This window comes from Falco peregrinus, chromosome 1 (assembly GCF_023634155.1).
Source record: "Falco peregrinus isolate bFalPer1 chromosome 1, bFalPer1.pri, whole genome shotgun sequence".
Classification (NCBI taxonomy): domain Eukaryota; kingdom Metazoa; phylum Chordata; class Aves; order Falconiformes; family Falconidae; genus Falco; species Falco peregrinus.
In genome coordinates, this window is record NC_073721.1 from 116520433 (window position 1) to 116539509 (window position 19077).

General features: G+C 48.6%; 1 protein-coding gene and 1 non-coding gene across 7 annotated transcripts in view; both read left to right on the top strand.

Annotated features, from left to right (window-relative positions):
• PDE8A (phosphodiesterase 8A) overlaps positions 1-7554 on the top strand; it is a 157333-nt gene extending 149779 nt beyond the window's left edge. For 5 of the 6 annotated variants that reach the window (XM_027792515.2, XM_055810620.1, XM_055810614.1 and 2 more), the window contains 4 exons: positions 363-495; positions 4195-4359; positions 5229-5358; positions 6122-7554. In XM_027792515.2, the coding sequence (XP_027648316.1) occupies positions 363-495; positions 4195-4359; positions 5229-5358; positions 6122-6228 (535 nt within the window). In that variant the 3' untranslated portion in view covers positions 6229-7554. The remainder of the gene's footprint in view (positions 1-362; positions 496-4194; positions 4360-5228; positions 5359-6121) is intronic. The other variant, XM_027792514.2, reaches the window with a different exon arrangement.
• Positions 7555-16900: 9346 nt separating this feature from the next.
• On the top strand, positions 16901-17031 carry LOC114013303 (small Cajal body-specific RNA 15). The gene has a single exon (XR_003556210.1). It is a non-coding gene; the product is annotated as a small Cajal body-specific RNA 15 (non-coding RNA).
• Positions 17032-19077: the final 2046 nt, after the last annotated feature.

The following is a 19077-nucleotide window of genomic DNA, read 5'->3' on the forward strand; positions in this document are numbered from 1 at the left end:
GATACAGCAGAAAAGTATTGCTGAAAACTTGGCTGGAGCATGAGCCGCTGCTGAGCGTCTGTGCTAAAAGCCCTGGGTACGCACCGCTGTGGTGTGTCCCGGCAGCCCTCCTGAGTAGCTGGGGCCGCTGCCTCTGCCCAGCTCTTGCACTGTTTCTCCTGGAGACCCAGTCATGCCTCTAGCACGTATGTCCGTGCACACCAAAGAGTACTTCATCCAGCGCAGATGCCTTTGTTACTGTTCTTTCTTCCCCAGCACCTCTCTTCAACAGGAATGGTCTGTAGCGTTTTTGTTAGACTTGTTTTAGCAAGCAGCGCTTTGTGAACCAGCCAGCATTCTTAATTGTTTCCTTCTTTAAACAGGAATGAGTATCGAACCCTTCGCCAAGTCATTATTGACATGGTCTTAGCAACAGAAATGACAAAGCACTTTGAGCATGTCAACAAGTTTGTCAACAGCATTAATAAACCCTTGGCAGCGCTAGAAGAAAATGGGGTAAGCCACACTGCAAGTCCTCCTTAAAATGACTAGGTAGGGACTGGGAACCCTTGGCAGTAGGAAATCCCTCATGGTGCTCTGAGAAAGTTCATCAGAAATGTGGAGAAAGCCTAGAAGTGTGTCTTTCACCTCTGGGTTTGAATGCCCTTCTGCTTAACGTGGTCATCACATGTTTTGAGGGTGAGCGGGGCTCACTTAGATCTGTTAACATTGCGGTGCTACGGTGTCATACTTGGGACCAGAACCTTGGGCTGTATGTTTTTCCTGTTAAAAGTGCCACTTTGATGAACCCAGTCACTCCCATGGCGAGAGTACTGGTGGCAAGTCTTGGCATTGTTGTTGGCTGTTTCTGCAAAGGAGCCAAGACTTGCCTCAGAGCAGAAGCTGAATCGCTCCCTCGCTGCCAACGGGAACCGCTGGTGGTGCACCATAAGGGCCGGTATATTGGCTGCCATATGGTGCGTTCTCTGGAAGTGAGGGCCCTCAGCCTTCAGCGCTTCCTGGCAGCGTTCACGGCTTTTCTGTCTACTTTCTTTTTTAATCTTTAAAATAGATGATGGTGGCATTATGTATCAGATAGGCATAATCAATAGCCATCTGGAACCCCGTGGACAAATGAAATTGCCTTTTAGGAACTCATTCTGAAAAACCACACCAGTTTCAATAACAGCTTCAACCAGCAGTTTTCTTGCCAGTAAGAGTACTGTATAATTTTGTCGGAATGATTGTTTGCAAAGAGATTTTCAGAAATGGTTATAATAAAGTTTGCATTGGTGGCAACGTCCTGTAGGAGCTGTAATGGTTTTCTGTGTTTTCTCACCGTGTTTTTTAGAAAGCCACATTTATGACTGTTGTGTGTACTGGGGGAGGGCAGTGTTTTTATTTTCTCAGAGTGGGAGAGTAACAGGTCCTGTTGCTCCACCCATCTGAAGCAGACTGGAGCTTAAATGGAGAAGAGTACCTTTGTCTACAGGAGTATAGGCTAGAATGAGCTTTGTTCTTGGCACCCAGTGATGCTAATGAGAACTATGGGAGTGTGAAGCCGAAGTCCCAGTAGGATACTGGTTTTGCTGACTACAGGAGAAAGGCTGTTAAGTCCTTAGTCAGGCAGCCTCTCTGGGTGAGCGTGGCAGCATTCAGTGTAGGAGAGGAAGACGCATGGAGGAGAACAAGGGAGCTGCTGCTGCTGGGTGTAGTGCACCGCACCAGCTGGCCTTGTGGAGCGTGTAACTCTAGGACACCTGGTCCTGTTGGAGGGCTCTGTACTGTCCTGGCTCGGTGCGCAGAGCCCCTCTTCCCAGCCCCAAGAATTGGAATGCAGCAATTTTTTGAGCAGCAGCATCCATCCAAAGAGCCAAACTCCTCTTCTTGTCTGTTATGGAGAACTGAACAGCAGTTGGTGCTGAAGAATGGGGCTTGGACCTGTACAGTCAAACAGTAAAAACAAAAACAGTGACATACAGAAATGAAACAAAAGTTTAGTTCTGGCCTTGAGCCCCTGTGGCTGCAGGGAAATAATCTGCCCCACGAGGCATTTGCGATTCACAGCAAATTCTGCCCAAGGATGGGAAGAAAGACAAGGGCTGTATAATTTTTATTGAAAACAAGAAAATGGTTCCCTTCTTTTGGTTAGGAGTTCCTCAGTTCAGCAGGTTCCTATTAAAAGGTCTGTGATGTGTGAGTGGGTAAACCAAGTCATTTACTGTTCAGTCACTGGCAAAACAACACTGGCAGATCCTCTCTCGAGCCTGGTTGTATCTCTGGTTGCAGCGGCAGTGTGTGTTTCCTGGCCTGGTTTCCAGTCATGACGGGTGACTCAGTGTAGTGTTTGCAGGCTGAGCTGCCAACCGTGTGTTCCAAATGGGACAGCTCCACTTATTTTTTTTATATTTATTATTTTTATACATATTTGTTCAAAGAGCCATGCTGAGAAGCTGGTCTGTTTGTTTCCTTTCTTCTTTTGTTTCATAAACTGAAAAAAATCCTTTCCAGCTTCAGCATCCTTTATCCTCCCATTTCCCTTCATGATGTCACCTAAGCCTATGACAGGAAGCCACCATCTGACATGCAGAGACACCTCTGCACTCTGAGCAGGATGCTAGGACTAAGACAGTTAGCATATGTTATTCCCAAGACATCTGCATCCAGCAAGTAGAACTGTGCCCTTGGTTTGAACAGATCACAGAAGCGAACATCCTCTCTTGGTTCCTGGTGGTTTACCTACTGGGCTATTCTTAGTGTCCTTAACTGAATGATCTCTAATAATTTTGCATGCTTAATTTCCATGCTTGTGTTTCTGGAGCTTCCATCACTTTGTTCTGGCTTTCTTTTACGTAATTTTGCCATGCATTTGGAGATATATGCACCTCAGTTTTCCTCTGTATTTTCCCTGCCACACATCTAAAAATGAGGGAAAAGAAGAATTGGTTTGGGAGTCTTATTTTGGAGAGAATGGCAGAGCTGGTGTTTCTGAGCCAGTATGCTACCAAATTACAATTTTTTTAATTATTGTCAGTTTCTTCCTTTGGGAAGAACTTTCTTCTGAAAACTATGCCCTAATAAAAGGTCAGAATGTTTCTGCTGCTTTGTATCTCTGTCTTCGTACAAAATACTGCAGGAACTGGTGGCACATTATTGTCATTATCATATGGTGACTGTTAGTTCTCCATTGCTCTGGCTATAGAGCGAAACCTCATTAGGTGCCAGAGAAGTCTAGTTCCAAAGAGCTTATATTCTAAGTAGATGGTGGTGTAAATTTGTGTACCGACCCATCCCTAAAGAGTCAAGCAATGATGCTGTATTTACAGGTAATTCTTTAAGATAGTTTAGTCCTCAATCTCTGTCCTTTGGAAACTTACTTCATCAGAAATCCACAGAAAATAGCTTCTGATCTGGATCATCGGGGCCTTTACTCATATTAGCTGTATGCTGGCTCCAAATATAGAGTACCATTGACGTGCTTGTATGTGCAGCCTGGGAGCCAAATATAAGCTCTGTGTGGGCTGAAAACTTTCCTAGGCTTGCAGAGGAGAGATGAGGCTGTTCGGAAGCATGTTTCTAACATATTGCTTTAATACTGATAAACTCTCAGAAAGCAAAATTCCCAGTCAGGCCAGAGACTGGTGGGCTAACATGGGTCCAGCGGAAAGGAATGAGGAGCATGCCTGGGAGGCAGTGTGGGACCTGACTCTCCTAACAGTAGCAGCGCTGTCAGAAGGATTGATACTCGCACTGATGAGGTTTGCATGCGGAGGATGGCCGTGCATCTCTGGCCAGCCCTTTTATTTAGACAGCTATTCCACTCTAGCGGCTCCGTTAATCCTTGGATTTCAGCAGAGAATTACATTTTTTTGCCTACACAGTGCACATCACTATGTGTGTAGCGATGAATGGATCGTCTCCACACTTTTAAGGAGACAGGCAAGGTACAGAGGGATTAAATGACTTGCCCAAAGATGCCCAAGATATCTGTCACAAAGACAGTGACTGAATCCAGAAATGGGAGTTTGGTGCTAGTTCAGAGCTGTGGGTAACATTCGTAATCCCCCTATAAATGTGGTTGGACATCAAATATGGTAGCCAGTAGCGGGACTGATCCCTCTAGGATCTGCTGAAAGCATTCCCAAGGCACAAAGCCTTTGAGTAAGTGCACAGAGACCTTGCTAATGGATTGTTTTGAATTCTTAAATGTTACAGAATAATGGTGATGGAGAGTCAATCAAAACTGTTCTCGGGTCTCCTGAAAACCGTATCCTTATCAAACGCATGTTGATAAAGTGTGCTGACATTTCCAATCCATGCAGACCCATAGAACAGTGCATAGAGTGGGCTGGACGCATCTCTGAGGAGTACTTTGCGCAGGTAAGGCTGCTGAAATTCCAGGTGAGCATCTCTCTCTTTAACAGGGAAGAGAAGGGTGCAGGTACTGCCAGTGTCCCAGAAGATCTAAGGCTGCATTACATAGTGTGGAAAATAACAGCTTTTCTATTTTTCGGTGGTGGGATATTTCTATATTTCGATGATGCCAACACAAGTTCTACAGTGCAGTTTTTGAAAAAGTCAAGCTTTCAAGTTGGTCACCTTGGAGCTGGGCTTTTTGAGTTTTGCCTGCAGATGCATTCCCATCACAAGAGGCAAAAGTGCCTTCTGTGTACCCACGTGCTGGCTGTGCCTCAAGGACAGGGTCATCAGGTCCTGGTGTTAGCGTGGGAACGGCACTCCGAGGAATGCTGTAAGATGTAAACGCACTGTGCTGAAGAAAGGGTTTAGGAAGGTGGGGAAAAGGAGAGGGCGGAGTCGCTACTAGAGATGATGGACCAAATACTGCAACTGGGACTTGGTACATCCAGGGGCAGAAAAGAGGGTAAAAAAGATGTTTTGCCATCTCTGAGTTGTACAGATTGTCGCTTCCGTCAGAGGCTGAAAATGGCTGAGCACCTTTTAGCTCTGAAGCAGCCATAACTTAATTAGTAACGTGTGAGCTTACCTAGGGTCGGCTTTGTGTGTAGATGCCCCAGGTAAATGTATCACTTTGTGGGAAACACTGGAAGGCACTATGAGCCTGCTGTTTCGCTGAAACCTACATAAAATTGCTGCTGCTTCAGATTTATTCAGGTTCCTCTGTATATTTAGCAGTTGCATGCTCTAGTCAGTGCCAAACAATCTGCTGCTGAAAAAGACCATTAACAGAATGTGTCTTAGACGAATAATCACAAGAGTGTCTTTTGCAGACTGATGAAGAGAGGCGGCAAGGTTTACCTGTTGTGATGCCAGTTTTTGACAGAAATACTTGCAGCATCCCCAAATCCCAATTATCATTCATTGATTACTTCATTATTGATATGTTTCATGCCTGGGATGGTAAGTAAAACTCTGCTGTATTTCCTGACAATAACTGTTTTGTGAACATTTGAAACTACTTTGATCTAAAATTGCTTTCTTATGGCTCCTAAAGAAAGAGGAGAAGAGGGAAGATTTCTGCAGTTTAAGTAAGCTTAATAACTTCATTATTGCTTAGAAGTATTTTGATACTGCTATAAGCCATTCTCATGGCTTCTCTTTAATATACTAGATTCGGGCAATGTTTAACTTTCTTTGTTTTAAACTTGCTTTTCTATAAATGGAGAACAGAACATATTCTCCTTGACAGCACTTTGGGCACAGTCATTTTGTCCATGTTGCTATCAGTTATGCTTCAGGACAAATTTCTTCCATCTGGAAACTGCTTGGGGGAGCACCTGTTTCCTTCCAAGTGCTGCCTTCGTGATAAAAGTGGTCAGAAATGTGACTCTCCTGAACGCTAGATCGTGGCATGTGACTGAGATTTGATGAAGTAGAATAATTGCATGCATAGTTCGCTACGCCCCTCCTGGAAAACTGGGTCCCTTTGCTGGGACTTGCAATGCCGGTATTAAGTAAACTTACAGAACTGTTCTCAGCAGCCCGAGTGATGCCTGGGTGACGAGAGCTGTACAGCCAAAACCATTTCAAGTACCAGTACGACAGATTTCAGCTTTCCTACTTAACACAGTTGCCCAGACATTTCAAGTGATATTCAAGCAGACAGAATCATGTGACTGTTTCAATTCTATAAACTAAATACATTTTGCCCTTTCTTCCCTAGAATTTGCAGACCTGCCAAATTTGATGGAGCATCTGAATAATAACATTAAATACTGGAAAGGACTAGATGGAAGGAGTCTGCGGGGCCTTCGACCACCACCAGAATAGCAGTTAGACCATGGTGTGTAATTTACTAACCAGATGCGTATTTATTCAAGATCACTTTTATTCATATGATTTCAGATTTGTTTTGGTCTCTTCAGTATTACAGTAAGGCTAGCCCATGCGCTTGGGGAACTTTTGAATTCATGTGAACGTGAGGTGAGCAGTTGACTTCCACAAACTACCATGTGTGGACTCCAATGAAATAAGCCCAAGTGGAATTACACTGGATTGCTACAGTACTTGTACTGCAGAGGGTTTATTAATCAACATATTCTTGCGATATCTTCATACCAGTATGTGAAGCTGGGAGACCCTGAAGAATCCTCATAAAAAGGACATTCACTAGAAGATTGTCTATCTATTAATAGAGACTCACAGCTTTTCTGAGAAAGCTACATGCTTTTTATAAGCACTTAAGACAGTTACGTAGAACAATCAGACATTTCAAATGCAACTGTCTATGAAAGAATTTTTGATCTATGAGAAATAGATGTACTGTATTTTTTCACATCACAGAAGGTGCAATCATTCACTTCTGAGCACTACTGAAAGTGAGTTCTCTTTAAGAAATTTAGTAGCAAATGTAAAAAATAACACAAGAATTTTTGAGGTTGATCGTTAGCATCTATGATTAAAATGTTATGGTTTATTTATTTTGTTAGATGTTCAATATTTTCTATGAATTTATAAATACTTAAAAGCCAAAGCCAACTTTAGATGCATTATAAATTTACATGATTCATACTCATTAATATACATTTAATTGATGTACAGACCTTTTATTTTCATAATGCAAATACAAAATACTATACAATGATACATTTTTATTGCACTGTAAGGATAGATGTGTATGTTTAAATATTGTCTGATTTATGTTAATTAAAATAAGTTTTATTGAAAAGGTCTCACTTGAGAATAGTAGAATAAACAAGAAATGTATACTGTCTGAGCACCAGAACTGCAGTGGTTCTCCCACAAACCAGTGACGACCACCTGATCTTCCCTTGGCTGCAAAAATAATAATATGTTGGAACTTGTTGTTTTCTCCCATGAAATTTTATGACTGAATTCCATGTCAAAGTCTGCCTTATTTTATATAGTATTTCTACAAAGCATTCCACAGCATATATGAGGAGGTAATACTAAACGTCTAATGAATTTCAACATTTTATAGCCTATGTATTTTCCTCTGCCATGAAAGAAACAGAACATAAAACCACCAACAAAAACCTTTAACTCGAGAAGTTTGTAAAGGCTGTGTACCTTCACAATTTGAATGAAACCTTCATAGCAAACACCAGAAAATAATAAAATGTATATTTTAAGAAGCGTCCTAGCCATTTCATTTGAAATGTCTATTTACTTTGTAGTTTGCAGACTTAACAGATACGTGAAAATCTTTTGAAAATAACTAAGATACTTGCTGTCTGATAAAAAGGAAGAGGTGCGAGGGTTGGACTGGCATGAGGGTGATGAGAGGTGGTTATGGCTGGCAACCCCCTGTGCTTGTGGCCTCCCCTTGGCAAGTCCATCAAACCGTTGTGTGCCCTTGGACAAGTCTCTTCACAGCCGAAAGCAGCGCCAGGCTGTATTCCACTGACGGACCAGCAGAGTATCCCGTCAGCCTTCCCGGCAGGCAGAAAGGCACGCCAGAAGCACTGAAAGAATTGCTGACCCTTGTCAGTGCAGAGGCAGTTGACTTCAGAGACGTTTTGAACCGTTCCTGAAGAAGCAGAGACAGGGAGGAGCTGGCTGATGGAGCAGTTCGGGGACTACAGCAGCAGGAGCCTTAAAGCAGGTAAGAAAGGAACAGGCGGCCTCCCCAGGCGCTGCCAGTTTCTGTGTTTCTCCTTCATCTCCAATGAGGCTCATGGGCCACCACCATTTGTGGCCGCCTGCTGTTCATGTTTGTGTCATGCCTTTCTGCCGGTGCTGCCCTTACCCCTGCAGGTGTGCTCTCCGTTCCTAGGCTGAATTTGGGTTATGGGCTGCCGGGGCAGGGAATTCCCTGTTGTAACTTCCTTTAGTTCATCAATGTGTGTATCTTGCCTGAGCTGGTGGGGCTCAGACCCTGCCTCGGAGCAGCCAGACCACGCCACTGTCTCACCGACAGTAGTAGGACAGAGGGCATGGGGTCCTTGTCAGTCTCCCAGGGATTCTACATCTGATCCTGAAGGCGCAGATCTATTTCCATTGAAGGCTGAAAAAAACAAGTATCCTATTTTTGAAGGGAATATGCAAGGAGAGGCAGGGTTGGCTGCCAGATATGTTGTTTTCCTGGCAATATTGCACTGTGTTTCCCTATACATGCACCTATTGTAATCAGCTGTAATTTGCCACATGGTGTTAATCTCTTCTATTGCAGGCTCCTGTGCCCAGTTCAAGGAAGAACTACTCTGGCTCCATCAGGGGCAAGCTGCATCACACCATCGATACGTTCTCCACATGTCTGCTGCAGTGAGGACAGGAGAGGAAAATTAACAGCGTGTGGACCCAGAGAATGTCTGCAGGAAGAGGGTAAAAATCATAGAATCGTTCAGGTTGGAAAAGACCATTAAGATCCTTGAGTCCTACTGTTAACCTGGCACAGCCAAGTCCACCACTAAACCATGTCCCTAAGTGCCACATCGACGCAGCTTTTAAATACCTGCAGGGACGGTGACTCCACCTCACCCCTGGGCAGCCTGTGCCAGTGCCTGACCACCCTTCCAGCGAAGACATTTTTCCTAATCTCCAATCTAAGCCTCCCCTGGTGCAACTTGAGGCCGGTTCCTCTTGTCCTGTCACTTGTGACCTGGGGGAAGAGACCGACCCCCCTCGCTGCAGCCCCTTGCAGCAGCTGTGGGGAGCGATGAGGTCCCCCCTGAGCCCCCTCCTCTCCAGGCTGAACCCCCCCAGCCCCCCAGCCGCTCCCCATGGTTCTTGTGCCCCAGCCCCTTCCCCAGCCCCTGCCCGGCTCTGGACACGCTGCAGCCCCTCAGTGTCCCCCCTGCAGTGAGGGCCCAGCGCTGACCCCAGGATTCGAGGGGCGGCCGCACCAGTGCCCAGCGCAGGGGGACGGTCACTGCCCCGGCCCCGCTGGCCACGCTGTGTCTGACACGAGCCAGGCGCTGCTGGCCTCCTTGGCCCCCAGCTCGGGGCCATCTGCAGCGCGCTGAGGTTGCATTCTGTCCCCTCATCCACATCGTCGATAAAGATATTAAACAGAACTGGTCAGGAAAAAATATTTCTTCATAAAAGCATAGTTAATATTCTGGGTTATATTACTGAATGGTAAAAGCAGTTAATTTTATCTGCTATAAAAATGCCTGATGCATCATCATTGAAAAGATGTGATCAATATGATTAATTCCCTGAAATTCATGCTGCATCTTTAATGCCATTACTTGGAGTGTAGAGCTGTGCTAATCAATCCTCTGTGTCAGCCAGATTTATGTCCGTATCGGTGTACGATAATTTCACTTAACATAAAACACTGATTTGCAACCACTGACTGCAGCTCCGTTCACTCTGTTGTCCATCTAAATTTCGCTGTTGCCAGGGACAGATTCTAATTAAAGTCTGGAACCAGCATGCCTGATCCTCACCTGAGATCTCTTCCCACTGAGCTTCCCTCTCAAGCTACACTTCTGAAGCCGCCTGTGCAGCGGGAGGCTGTGCAGGTTCAGCGGGGGCGATTCCAGGCTGCTGCGCACGCAGCAGGAAGGGCCTTGCTGTGCAGCAGTAATAGCTCTCATGGGGTACTCGTTGCTCCAGGACCCCACTGCAAATTCTTCAGCCATTCCAGAGCCCCTTCCTTTCTTGCCCCTTCCTTTCTTCATCACATTGCCTGTGCTCTGAACCCTTTCCCATTTAGTATCTCTTCCCATGCTTTTTGAGCTGTCATTCAGTGATGGGTCCCTGCTTGGGACAGAAACCATGGCTTTACTGATGGTTTCCCACCATGGAAGGGAGAACACTGGAATAAACTGAAAGAGCATGATTGAAGTTGTTCCCAAATTCAGGCAGGCTGCCAGTCTTATACAGTGTTGCACTTTTCATTTATTCTTGCTTTAATGCTAATACAAGAGTGAATTCCATCGTAGACGTGATGAAGGACCTTTATGCACCTCCAGGGTTTTAATCTTAAAGCTTTGTGTTCTAAAACGGAATAAAGTTCAGCAATTCAGCATTAAATGACCCACTCGGAATGATTGGCTCTATTTTCCATGCTGCGTATTTTCAATCAGGTAATACTGCTGCTAAACATGGGTATCCCTTTAGTTGCTTCCAGGTGAGTCTGAACTATTATGATCTGGTAAAAAAAAAGTGTTGGCTCCTCAGCAAATTGCCCTGGATGAGTATCTTGGTCCCTTCAAGGGATAGGTATAAAATCCTGAGTAATAAATGCTTATTCTTACAAAAGGAGAAGCCAGACAGGTGCTGTGCACAGCTACCTTGTCCCTGGTTGGAAGACAAGTTTCATGCTATGATTTTCCCAATAGCTATCTATAAATTAAAAATCACCTGAAACGGAATGAATGCCTTGGGTTTTGTTGCAGCGCTTTTTGCTGTGGCTGTCTCTGCTTGTCTCAGTAGAGGCATCATTGATATGACACTTAAGAAAATTGTCATGAACACGAAGGAACTGAAGCAATGACAAAGTCATTCCTACATAAAAGAGAAGAAAGGATAATAAATATCTACTAATCCCTTACAGAATGCTCAGAAACAGCACAGGGAAACTGTAGTCAGTTGTGCCCTTCCGTGAGACCAGGAGGGTTTGAGTCATGACTCTGCGTGGAGCACTTTGAGATGAAGTCTCGGAGCTATTCACAAGCTTCAAAACAAATAATCTCTCTGCTGACGTGTGACATCATGCCTCCAAGGTACAGTGGTGCCAGGGGTGCTCGTTAAATGATAGCAGGATGGATTGCATTTCATCCTGACATGATGTTTGGATGCAGAAAATGAGCTTTTAAATTACTGCCATGTCCCTGTGCAGCCTGTACTGCTGGTTCAGAACAAAGGGGATGTCCAGATGCTTCAGCTGTTTTTTGTTCTGCTGAAGCTACAGCTCAAGGCAGGGGAAAGGACTTCTGTGTTGTAACTCCGCTGGATGCTTTCTCTCGGTGCCTGCTTTGAATGTTACTAGGCAAAGCGTCTCATGTTTTCCTTTTTTTTGTCCCCCGTGTTTAACAGTTTAACATCTTTAAGAATCTCTTCCCACACTTCCCATGCAAACCTCAGTGAATTTAGCTTTGCAAACCCTGTGAAGCTATGTGTTGACATCCTCTTCAACAAGTAAGGCAACTGAGTTAGAGAAGGCCAGAGGACCCAGGGCCACTAAGCAAAAATGGGTTTGAGGCTTCAAAACACCTTTGAAGTCCTGGACCTCCAAGCTCTGCCTGTGATTTAACGGTAAGTCTTTCTCAGGTCAGGAAAGAGTCCTCTGATTTTCCACTTTTTCCCTCTCAGCTTCTCTGTCTTCCATTTTTCTTCTGATCCCATTTGCTGGGAGTCCTTCCCTTGACTTCCACTGGCTGTGGACCCTGCTCAAACACGCAGCCATAATGCTGGTACTAACTCCTGCCTCTCACACTGACTCTTGCTGCTTACAACAGCTTTTACTACAGGTGAAGTGGTTAATGTGAGCCTGGAAAAACACCTTATATTGGCTGAAAGCCTTACACTGGTATCCACAGGCAGAAGAAGAATACAAACATAGTTAACTAAAACAGCTTGTGAGCACTCCATAGCTACTGCGTGCGCTGTGAGTATGTGGGCTGCGTCTTTTGTATTGTACTCCCACGTGCAGACTGCATGTACCTCTGCCTGTGAGGATGTGGTAGCAAATGCAAGCAGCTGTGGACACTTGTTGAAATTTGAATCTTTTTTTGGTTTGCTTGCTCCCCCCCTCGAGTGGCAAGAGTCATTGCTAGAGCTAAAGCTAATCTTAGTTCAGCCCGTGGTAATTAACAGCAGTTACTTCATCCTTTAATCGCATAAATTTCTCTTGAGGTAGTGAAATAGCACAGCAACGCACATGATGTTAGAGAGAAAGCGAAAAAGGTGATTGCCTGATTTCGAAATGAAAGGAGGAGTTTAGCCACTATGTAATTATTCAAGTGAGAAGTTGGTCCTGCCTGCCTTTTAATATTCTGAAGTGGCATCTGACGGCAATTCCTCCGCAGAGTTCATTACATTGGCTCTGAGCTCAACCTGAGCCTGCCGAGTGCCAAGTTCAGCATGCAGCGTGTTTTATAACCAAGAATGACGTCATCCCAGTGATCCTGCAGCTCCCTGGGAGGGGGTATAGGCTCCTTATTTGTTCTCTTTAGCCTAGAGACGAAATGGGGTATGTTTGATGAGATTCCATTGGTATTCGCAGTGTGGAATGTGTAAGGAATATCGCTTTGCCACCTCCAACGAGAACTGTCCTCTTTTCCCTAAAAAAACGAGATGTTACTTTGCGCGTAGTGTTTTTCTTTACAGAATTGAATTTTTTTCCATTACAGATCCCGAAGTGCTTTACAAGAAGACCCGCAGAGCCCTTTTGCAGGTGGGTAAAAACAAGTTGCAGGGAAGCAGAGTGGCTTGTCAGCATCCACCCCACGGCAAGCCCTGGCCTAGTCCTGGGGGCTGCCGGGCTGCTGCTGAGGGCTCTGCGCTGAGCCACGCTGACGTGCAAAAGCAGTGGGAAGAGCAGCTGAGAAAGCAGGCGCTTTCGTAACAGTTTGTCACTGCGGCTTTACAGAGATACTGGTCAGAGCTCCTGAGAAGCCAGAAATCCATCCTCCCTCCCCACTTTGTCCTGACCTCAGCGAGACTCGCGGGAGTGCCGAATGCCACTGGCGTGCGCACGTGGCAGTCCCAGCGCCCGTCCCCAGCAGCGGGCGGTACCGGCTGTTTCAGACGCTCTTTACCGTAAGTAAGACTGCAATGGTATAGCGTGAATGTAAGTGCCAAGAAACAGGCAAGGTGCCCAGCCACCCCGCCGGGGCTGGGCTGGGCCTGCCATGCATAACATCAGGCACAGCCTTTGGGAGTTAGGGAGAAATGCTCCAGCCGCATGAATAACAGTTTCCAGGACATCAAGAGAGCAGAAATTCTCCTCACCATAAGCAAGCCCTAAAAGTGAGCAGCCTCTCCCAACCCCTGAAAATCGGTGCTGGCAGGCAGCAAATATGCTGTCCCCTGTTAAAACAAATCTCTGACAAGCCAAGGTCAGAAAGCAGAAAATTTTAGCTGCTCTATCGTGCCAGGAACAAAAAAAAGAAAGAAAAGAAAAAGCCTTGTTTTAAAATAAGCTGTTTTAAATAAACAAGTGTTCTTTGAACCACATCAGACTACATACCTAACAGTATTTGTTAAGTAAATATTAGTGACATGTTTAAGTCTGGCTCAGTATGTATTAGCAAAGTGGTATTTGTGTTGCTTTGTTGTAACAAGAGTCAACAGTGTTTCTAGAAGGTGGTCTGAAAAAAGGGACTTTGGGGTCCTTTTTTTCCATTTTAGCATCCCACAGAGAAACATCTGCCCACCAGTAGTCCCACCTCAGGACTTACAAGTCAAAAGCCTTCCCAACGCGTTGATTTTGATGAAGTTATACTTCACTTTCATTGCCCCATGGATGCACCTCTTAGATCATTTTGGCTTTCTGAAGGCAGTCAGCCCCGAGACTGGTTGCAAATACATGGTCACATTATTGTAGTCTGTACCTGAAATGCCAGGTGCTGTGGCTGAGCGAAGTTCAGACCCATTCGCACCTCTTATGATCAGCTGCTCCCTGAACTTTAGATTTTCTCAAGTTTGATACTAGTGCTGTAAGCACAGAGAGCCCCCCCGCACAGGCCTGCCCCTCAGCTTTGCAACTGAGCTGACCCAGTGCCCGCCAAGGGCACTGCCAACGTGCAGAAAGCCACCAAGGGACTGAGAGGGCACCATGCAGCCTAAAAGCCGATGGTTGCTCTTCAATTCCTAATTTAAACAGATCTTTGAATTTGGTTTTTTGGCTGTCTATCCTTTGACTTTTCGGCTTACTTAACTCTTTTCCAGAGCCTGTATTAACTCTACGGTTAATGCACAGAGGAATGCAAAGCAAGAGAATAGGTTTTAACAGTGCTGCTGCTGAATTTGAAATTCTCCACCAAAACCAAAGGTTTTCTTTTATGTCTGACAGGCTATGAGGAAGTCAGGCTGCTTCTTAAGTGTCCTTTCTGGTGCGTCAATACAAGCGATCCGATCTCTTTAGGCGCACTCAGACATTTTGGCCTTAATAAATCATGACCATAGACCATGTGCTTCCATGTATGGGAAGCGATGTGATTTTTTCTCCCTGCCTTTGTGGAGTGTTGGAGAAGAGGAAAGGTTGTGCTCTGTGGGACCCGAGGGGGAAAGCTGCAGTTCACAGATCACACTGGAGCTGCCCCAGGGCCTGGCCGTTGAAGGCACAGTGAGGCTGTGCAGGCAAACACGACAGCAAGGCTTTTATCTGTATGCCACGGCATCACGGGTCAACACTGTGACTTCTTTCTCTTCTTTCAAGCTTTCATGTCAGAGGAATCAAAGCCCCCTACCTCCCCTTCCCAAATTGTCTGCAGTTAATGATAGCACAAACAGTAGTTAGCCCGGGTTTGAGAAAGGCTTTGATGAGAGACTGCTCTTTGAGAAGCCGTTTCAAGGGCGGGAGGCAAAGTGTTTGCTTTGCTGGGAAGAGAAGTCTGAGTCTTCTGCTGAGGCCAAGCCGAGCTTGTTACCTCCAGAAGACAGAGGCTGAAGAGGTGGTTTATGGCTACTGCTTTTTACCTCTGGATGTTTCTTTGCCTTGTGCAAGAATAAAAAGTTATCACTGAAGCCCAGCTGCCTGTCCCCCTGGCCAGGGAGGCCCCGAGGAGATGGGAGCTCAGCGAAAGGCAGGAGTACCCTGTGGCCCCGAGGGGAGAGTGAGCAGCAGCCCCATGGAGAGCCGAGCCCTCCCAGCCACGCGCCAGCAGAAAGGGGCAAACGTGCATGTAAGGCTTCAGTTGGGCTGGCCGGCGGTGGGCCAACCTGTAAGGTGTGAAACCAGTTAAGTCTGAGGATACCGATGCTCTTCCGAAGCCCAGGTCCATGCTAAATGCACCGGGTGCTTTCCTGGAGGCAGGAAGAGCCACGCTGAAGGAGGGGAGGCAGGCAGGGCGGCTGCTGCGTCTTGTGCTCCAAGAAAGCTCTATGAACTCACACTATAAATGGCAAAGGCTAGTCAATGTTCATTTCGTCGAGTGTTTCACTACACAGGCCGTGCGATACGTCAGACTCTGATGGCACAACGAACAGGTTAGCGCAGCAGCCTGGCCGCAGCGTTCAGGTCCGCGTGGCAGCAGCACAGGGCCGAGGGCGGCGGGGCGGCCCCGGCGTTCCTCACAAGCCAGTTTGTTAGAGACCGAGAGAGAACCGGAGCGTGCCCGACTGGCTGCACACACCTCCGGGGGCGAGGGGCGCTGGGTTCGGCCCGGCCCAGCCTGCAGGGGCGGTGGGTGCGGGGCTGAAGCCACCGCGGGGGAACCCCGCTGCGCGCCCGGCGCGGGGGGGCTCGCCCGGGGGCCTGTGGGCAGCGCCGCTGCGGCGGAGACGGGGCCGGGCCTGCGCGGCCGCCGTGCCCCGCGGGGCGGGCGGGGGGCGGGACGCCGCTGCCCCGCCCGGGTGAAGCGAGGCCGGGCTCCGCACGCCCGGGGCCGCGCCGCCCGCCGTCACGTCTGCCGGAGCGAGGGAGGGGCGGCCTCTCCCGGCGGCGGGTGCCCGCCCGGCCCCGGCAGGAGGCGGCGCGGCCCGCAGGAAACGGCGGCGGCACGAGGTGAGCCCGCGGGGGCGCGGGGGGCGGCGGAAGGGCCTGCCGCGAGCGGCGGGGCTCGCCCTCGTGCGCACAGGCCCCGCGGAGCGGCGCGGGCGGGGGTGCGGCGGGCTGCCCCGGGCCTCGCCTCGCTCCCGCCAGAGCGGGCCTGGGCCCGGGCTCCCCGCGGCCGGAGCGGGGCCTGTGCCAGCGGCTGCCGCCATGCCGCCCGGGGCCCGCCGCCGCCGTGCGGGGCTCCGAGGGGCCGGGGCTGCCGCAGGCCGCTGCCGGGCCCCGGGGCCCGCGGACAGCGCCGTGTGGGGGGTGCCCGGGTTTTGCTTCCGCGGAGGAGCCCGAGCCGCGCTCCGCGCCGTGCGGCCCCTCTGGCGCGGTGGGCACCGGGGCTCTGCTCGGCTCCGGGTGCGGGGTGAGCGCCCTCCCTCTGGGCAGAGCGCGGCTCCTCGCGGCCATTTTACGGCGCGGTTCGCGGGCTCGGTGTTGCTGGCGCCGGAACAAAGGCGGCTTAAGACACGTGTGCCTGACTGGGAAAGGCTCGAGTGAGCTGGGGCCGGGACGGCGAGTCCCGGGGTGTGCCGGCAGCCGAGCACGCCCGCACGGGTGCAGCGGGGGGAGCGCCGCCGCCAGCCGGCGTTGTGCCTGGGGCGGTGCCGAGCCCCGGGCGGAGGGCCCCGCTTACTGGGAGTCACAGCGGTCACTGCTGGGAGCCGGGAGGGGGCAGCGGGGGGGATCCAGCTCAGTATGAGGGCGGTGACAGGGAACTGCTTTCCCGGCCAGGGGGCTGGCTGGCGGTGAGGCTCTGCGGGCTCCTTTAGGAGGGCACGGTCAGTTCCTGACGCTTCCCAGGCGCTTCTTACAGAGATGGATGTGGAGGACTAAGAAAGTGGTGCCAGTGACGCTATATTGACTCCACTGATACTATCCTCCTAAATTAAATGGTGGAAGAACAAGGCCTGCCTGTGAGAGAAAGTCAGGACCTACTTCATCTGCCTACAAGGTTTTAATGGCAGTTAGAGGGGCGAGGTGTTTGTAGGAGGTGGTGGGTGTGTTTGGCTTGAACTGAACACGCTATAAACAGTACTTCTGGCCTGGTGCTGTATTTGTGATTTTGACCGTCTCACCTGTGCCTTTTTGCTCGCAGGCCCGTGGGTCTCTTGGTTCCTGGCTCCAGGAGCGGGTGAGGAGGGCCGCTGGGTGTGCTGAAGGATTACGGGAACCAGTTCGGAGGCTGCCGCTGTTCGGCCGTAGGTGGGTGTGTGTCAGCCTGTCCGGTAAGGAGCGCAGCCTTGGGAAAGGGCTTCGTGTGGTGCCCTCCAGTGGCAGCAACGGGTACTGGTGTTTTAAATCGACAGGGAACAGAAGGGAATCTGAAATTCAAAGTGATCTTTTTTGCTTCACCCTAAAGGCGTTTGAAGATAACTCCTTCTAAGGCCGAGGGTCTTTGCGCAGCCCTGGCAAAGTCCCCGGTTAGCTGGTGGGTGAGGCGTGGCTGTAAGTGTCCCATCCTTTGGTAGTTCCTGCTGCTGCAAGTTCTGCAGGGATGCGTGGATCATTGCTGCAATTCAGGGCAGCCTGTGGGGTTCAGGTGGCTGATACCAGAGCTTTAGACAGGAGCTCCCATCCTTAGCGGAAGATGGGTTTTGCTGTGCGCCAGTAAATGCGCATAGTGAAAAGGAACAGAATGCCAACAGGTACCAGGAAAAAGGCATCTTGCAGCACGTAACTCGCTGTCAGAGACAAGGACAACTTGTTTTTAACTGACTGTTGTCCTTTCACGTGAGCTAGTTCAGCAGTGAGCCGAAGCTCCTGTAGACAGGCCTGAGATGAGAACTGGGTTTGCTTCATCTGAGACACCTCTCAATGCGAAGAAATGCCTCTGGGATTGACAGCTCAACACAGTTCTCCCAAGTTGAGCTCTATGGCCAGGATTCCAGATAAACCAAATACACCTGGTGTTAAGTGTGCTCTGGGCTACCACGCTGGACCTGTTAATGCCCTTCAGCTTCAGTAGGGGACTCCCCTTTTACTGCCAGACACAGCTTCCAGTTCTGCAGAGGGTCTGGCCCTTACTTGCAGCCTTACAGATGTGCTGCACTTCCCCCTGTCTGGTGGAGCTACACAGAAAGATGAGGTTGATGTGAACTTCCAGCTTGGGCGCTGCACTGGGCTGATCAACAGACCCTGTCATGGATGTGGTGGCATCCCTGTAAAGGATTTATATAAAGGTAATTCACAGTGACAGCTGGTTTTAAAAAATTCAGGTTGTTCATGCCATTTCCTTTGCTGTATAAATATTTAAGTGACTGGGTTGTGATACCTAAGGGAGGACATGCTTGGGTTATTGCTGACAGGTGAAGCTTTTATTAAACAGAAACATGCAAATCCATTTCCTGTATTGTTTTTAACCTAGCAGCCAATTACTGCTAATTAGTTCTTTTTTCAGGTAGTTCTGTTGCTGCCTTTGCTGTCCAAACCTGGCAATGACCACTGAGTCATACTCTGTTGAGCGGGCTGCTCCATACTCAGCCATGGGGCCTGCATTCTCCAACAGTTCGATCAAGGTAGCAACATAATGATGGAGCTGTTCGGCACGCGTTGAATCCCATTCCAAGGGTGTCCGAGCAGCTCACGTTTGGCTCAGAAAATCTGTTCTTGCAGCAGTCGTGTCAGGGTTGTGAAGTCCTGGGGGCTCCCGGGGCAGTTGGCAAATATTTCAGATTGGGTTCTTGTGTCGTCTGAGGTGAATGGCTGATCCTGCCACCAGGTACAGCTATGGTTTAAACACTTGAGGTGAACGCTGTTGGTGGGGCGTGGTGGGACTGTTCACAACCGAACATCTGCTTTCATCAGAATCGTCGGGTTTCACCAGCAGTCTCTGCATTAAAGGCTTTGTGGGGTGGTTCAGACATCCTCGTACCTCTGCTCTGACACTTGCATGTTTTTACTCTTTCAGATACCTACTTGAAGACCATGGCTCTTGGTTTTTGGCAGAAAAAGGTAAAACATATTCCAGTGGGTGGAAGTTGGACCCTGAATCAAGGAAT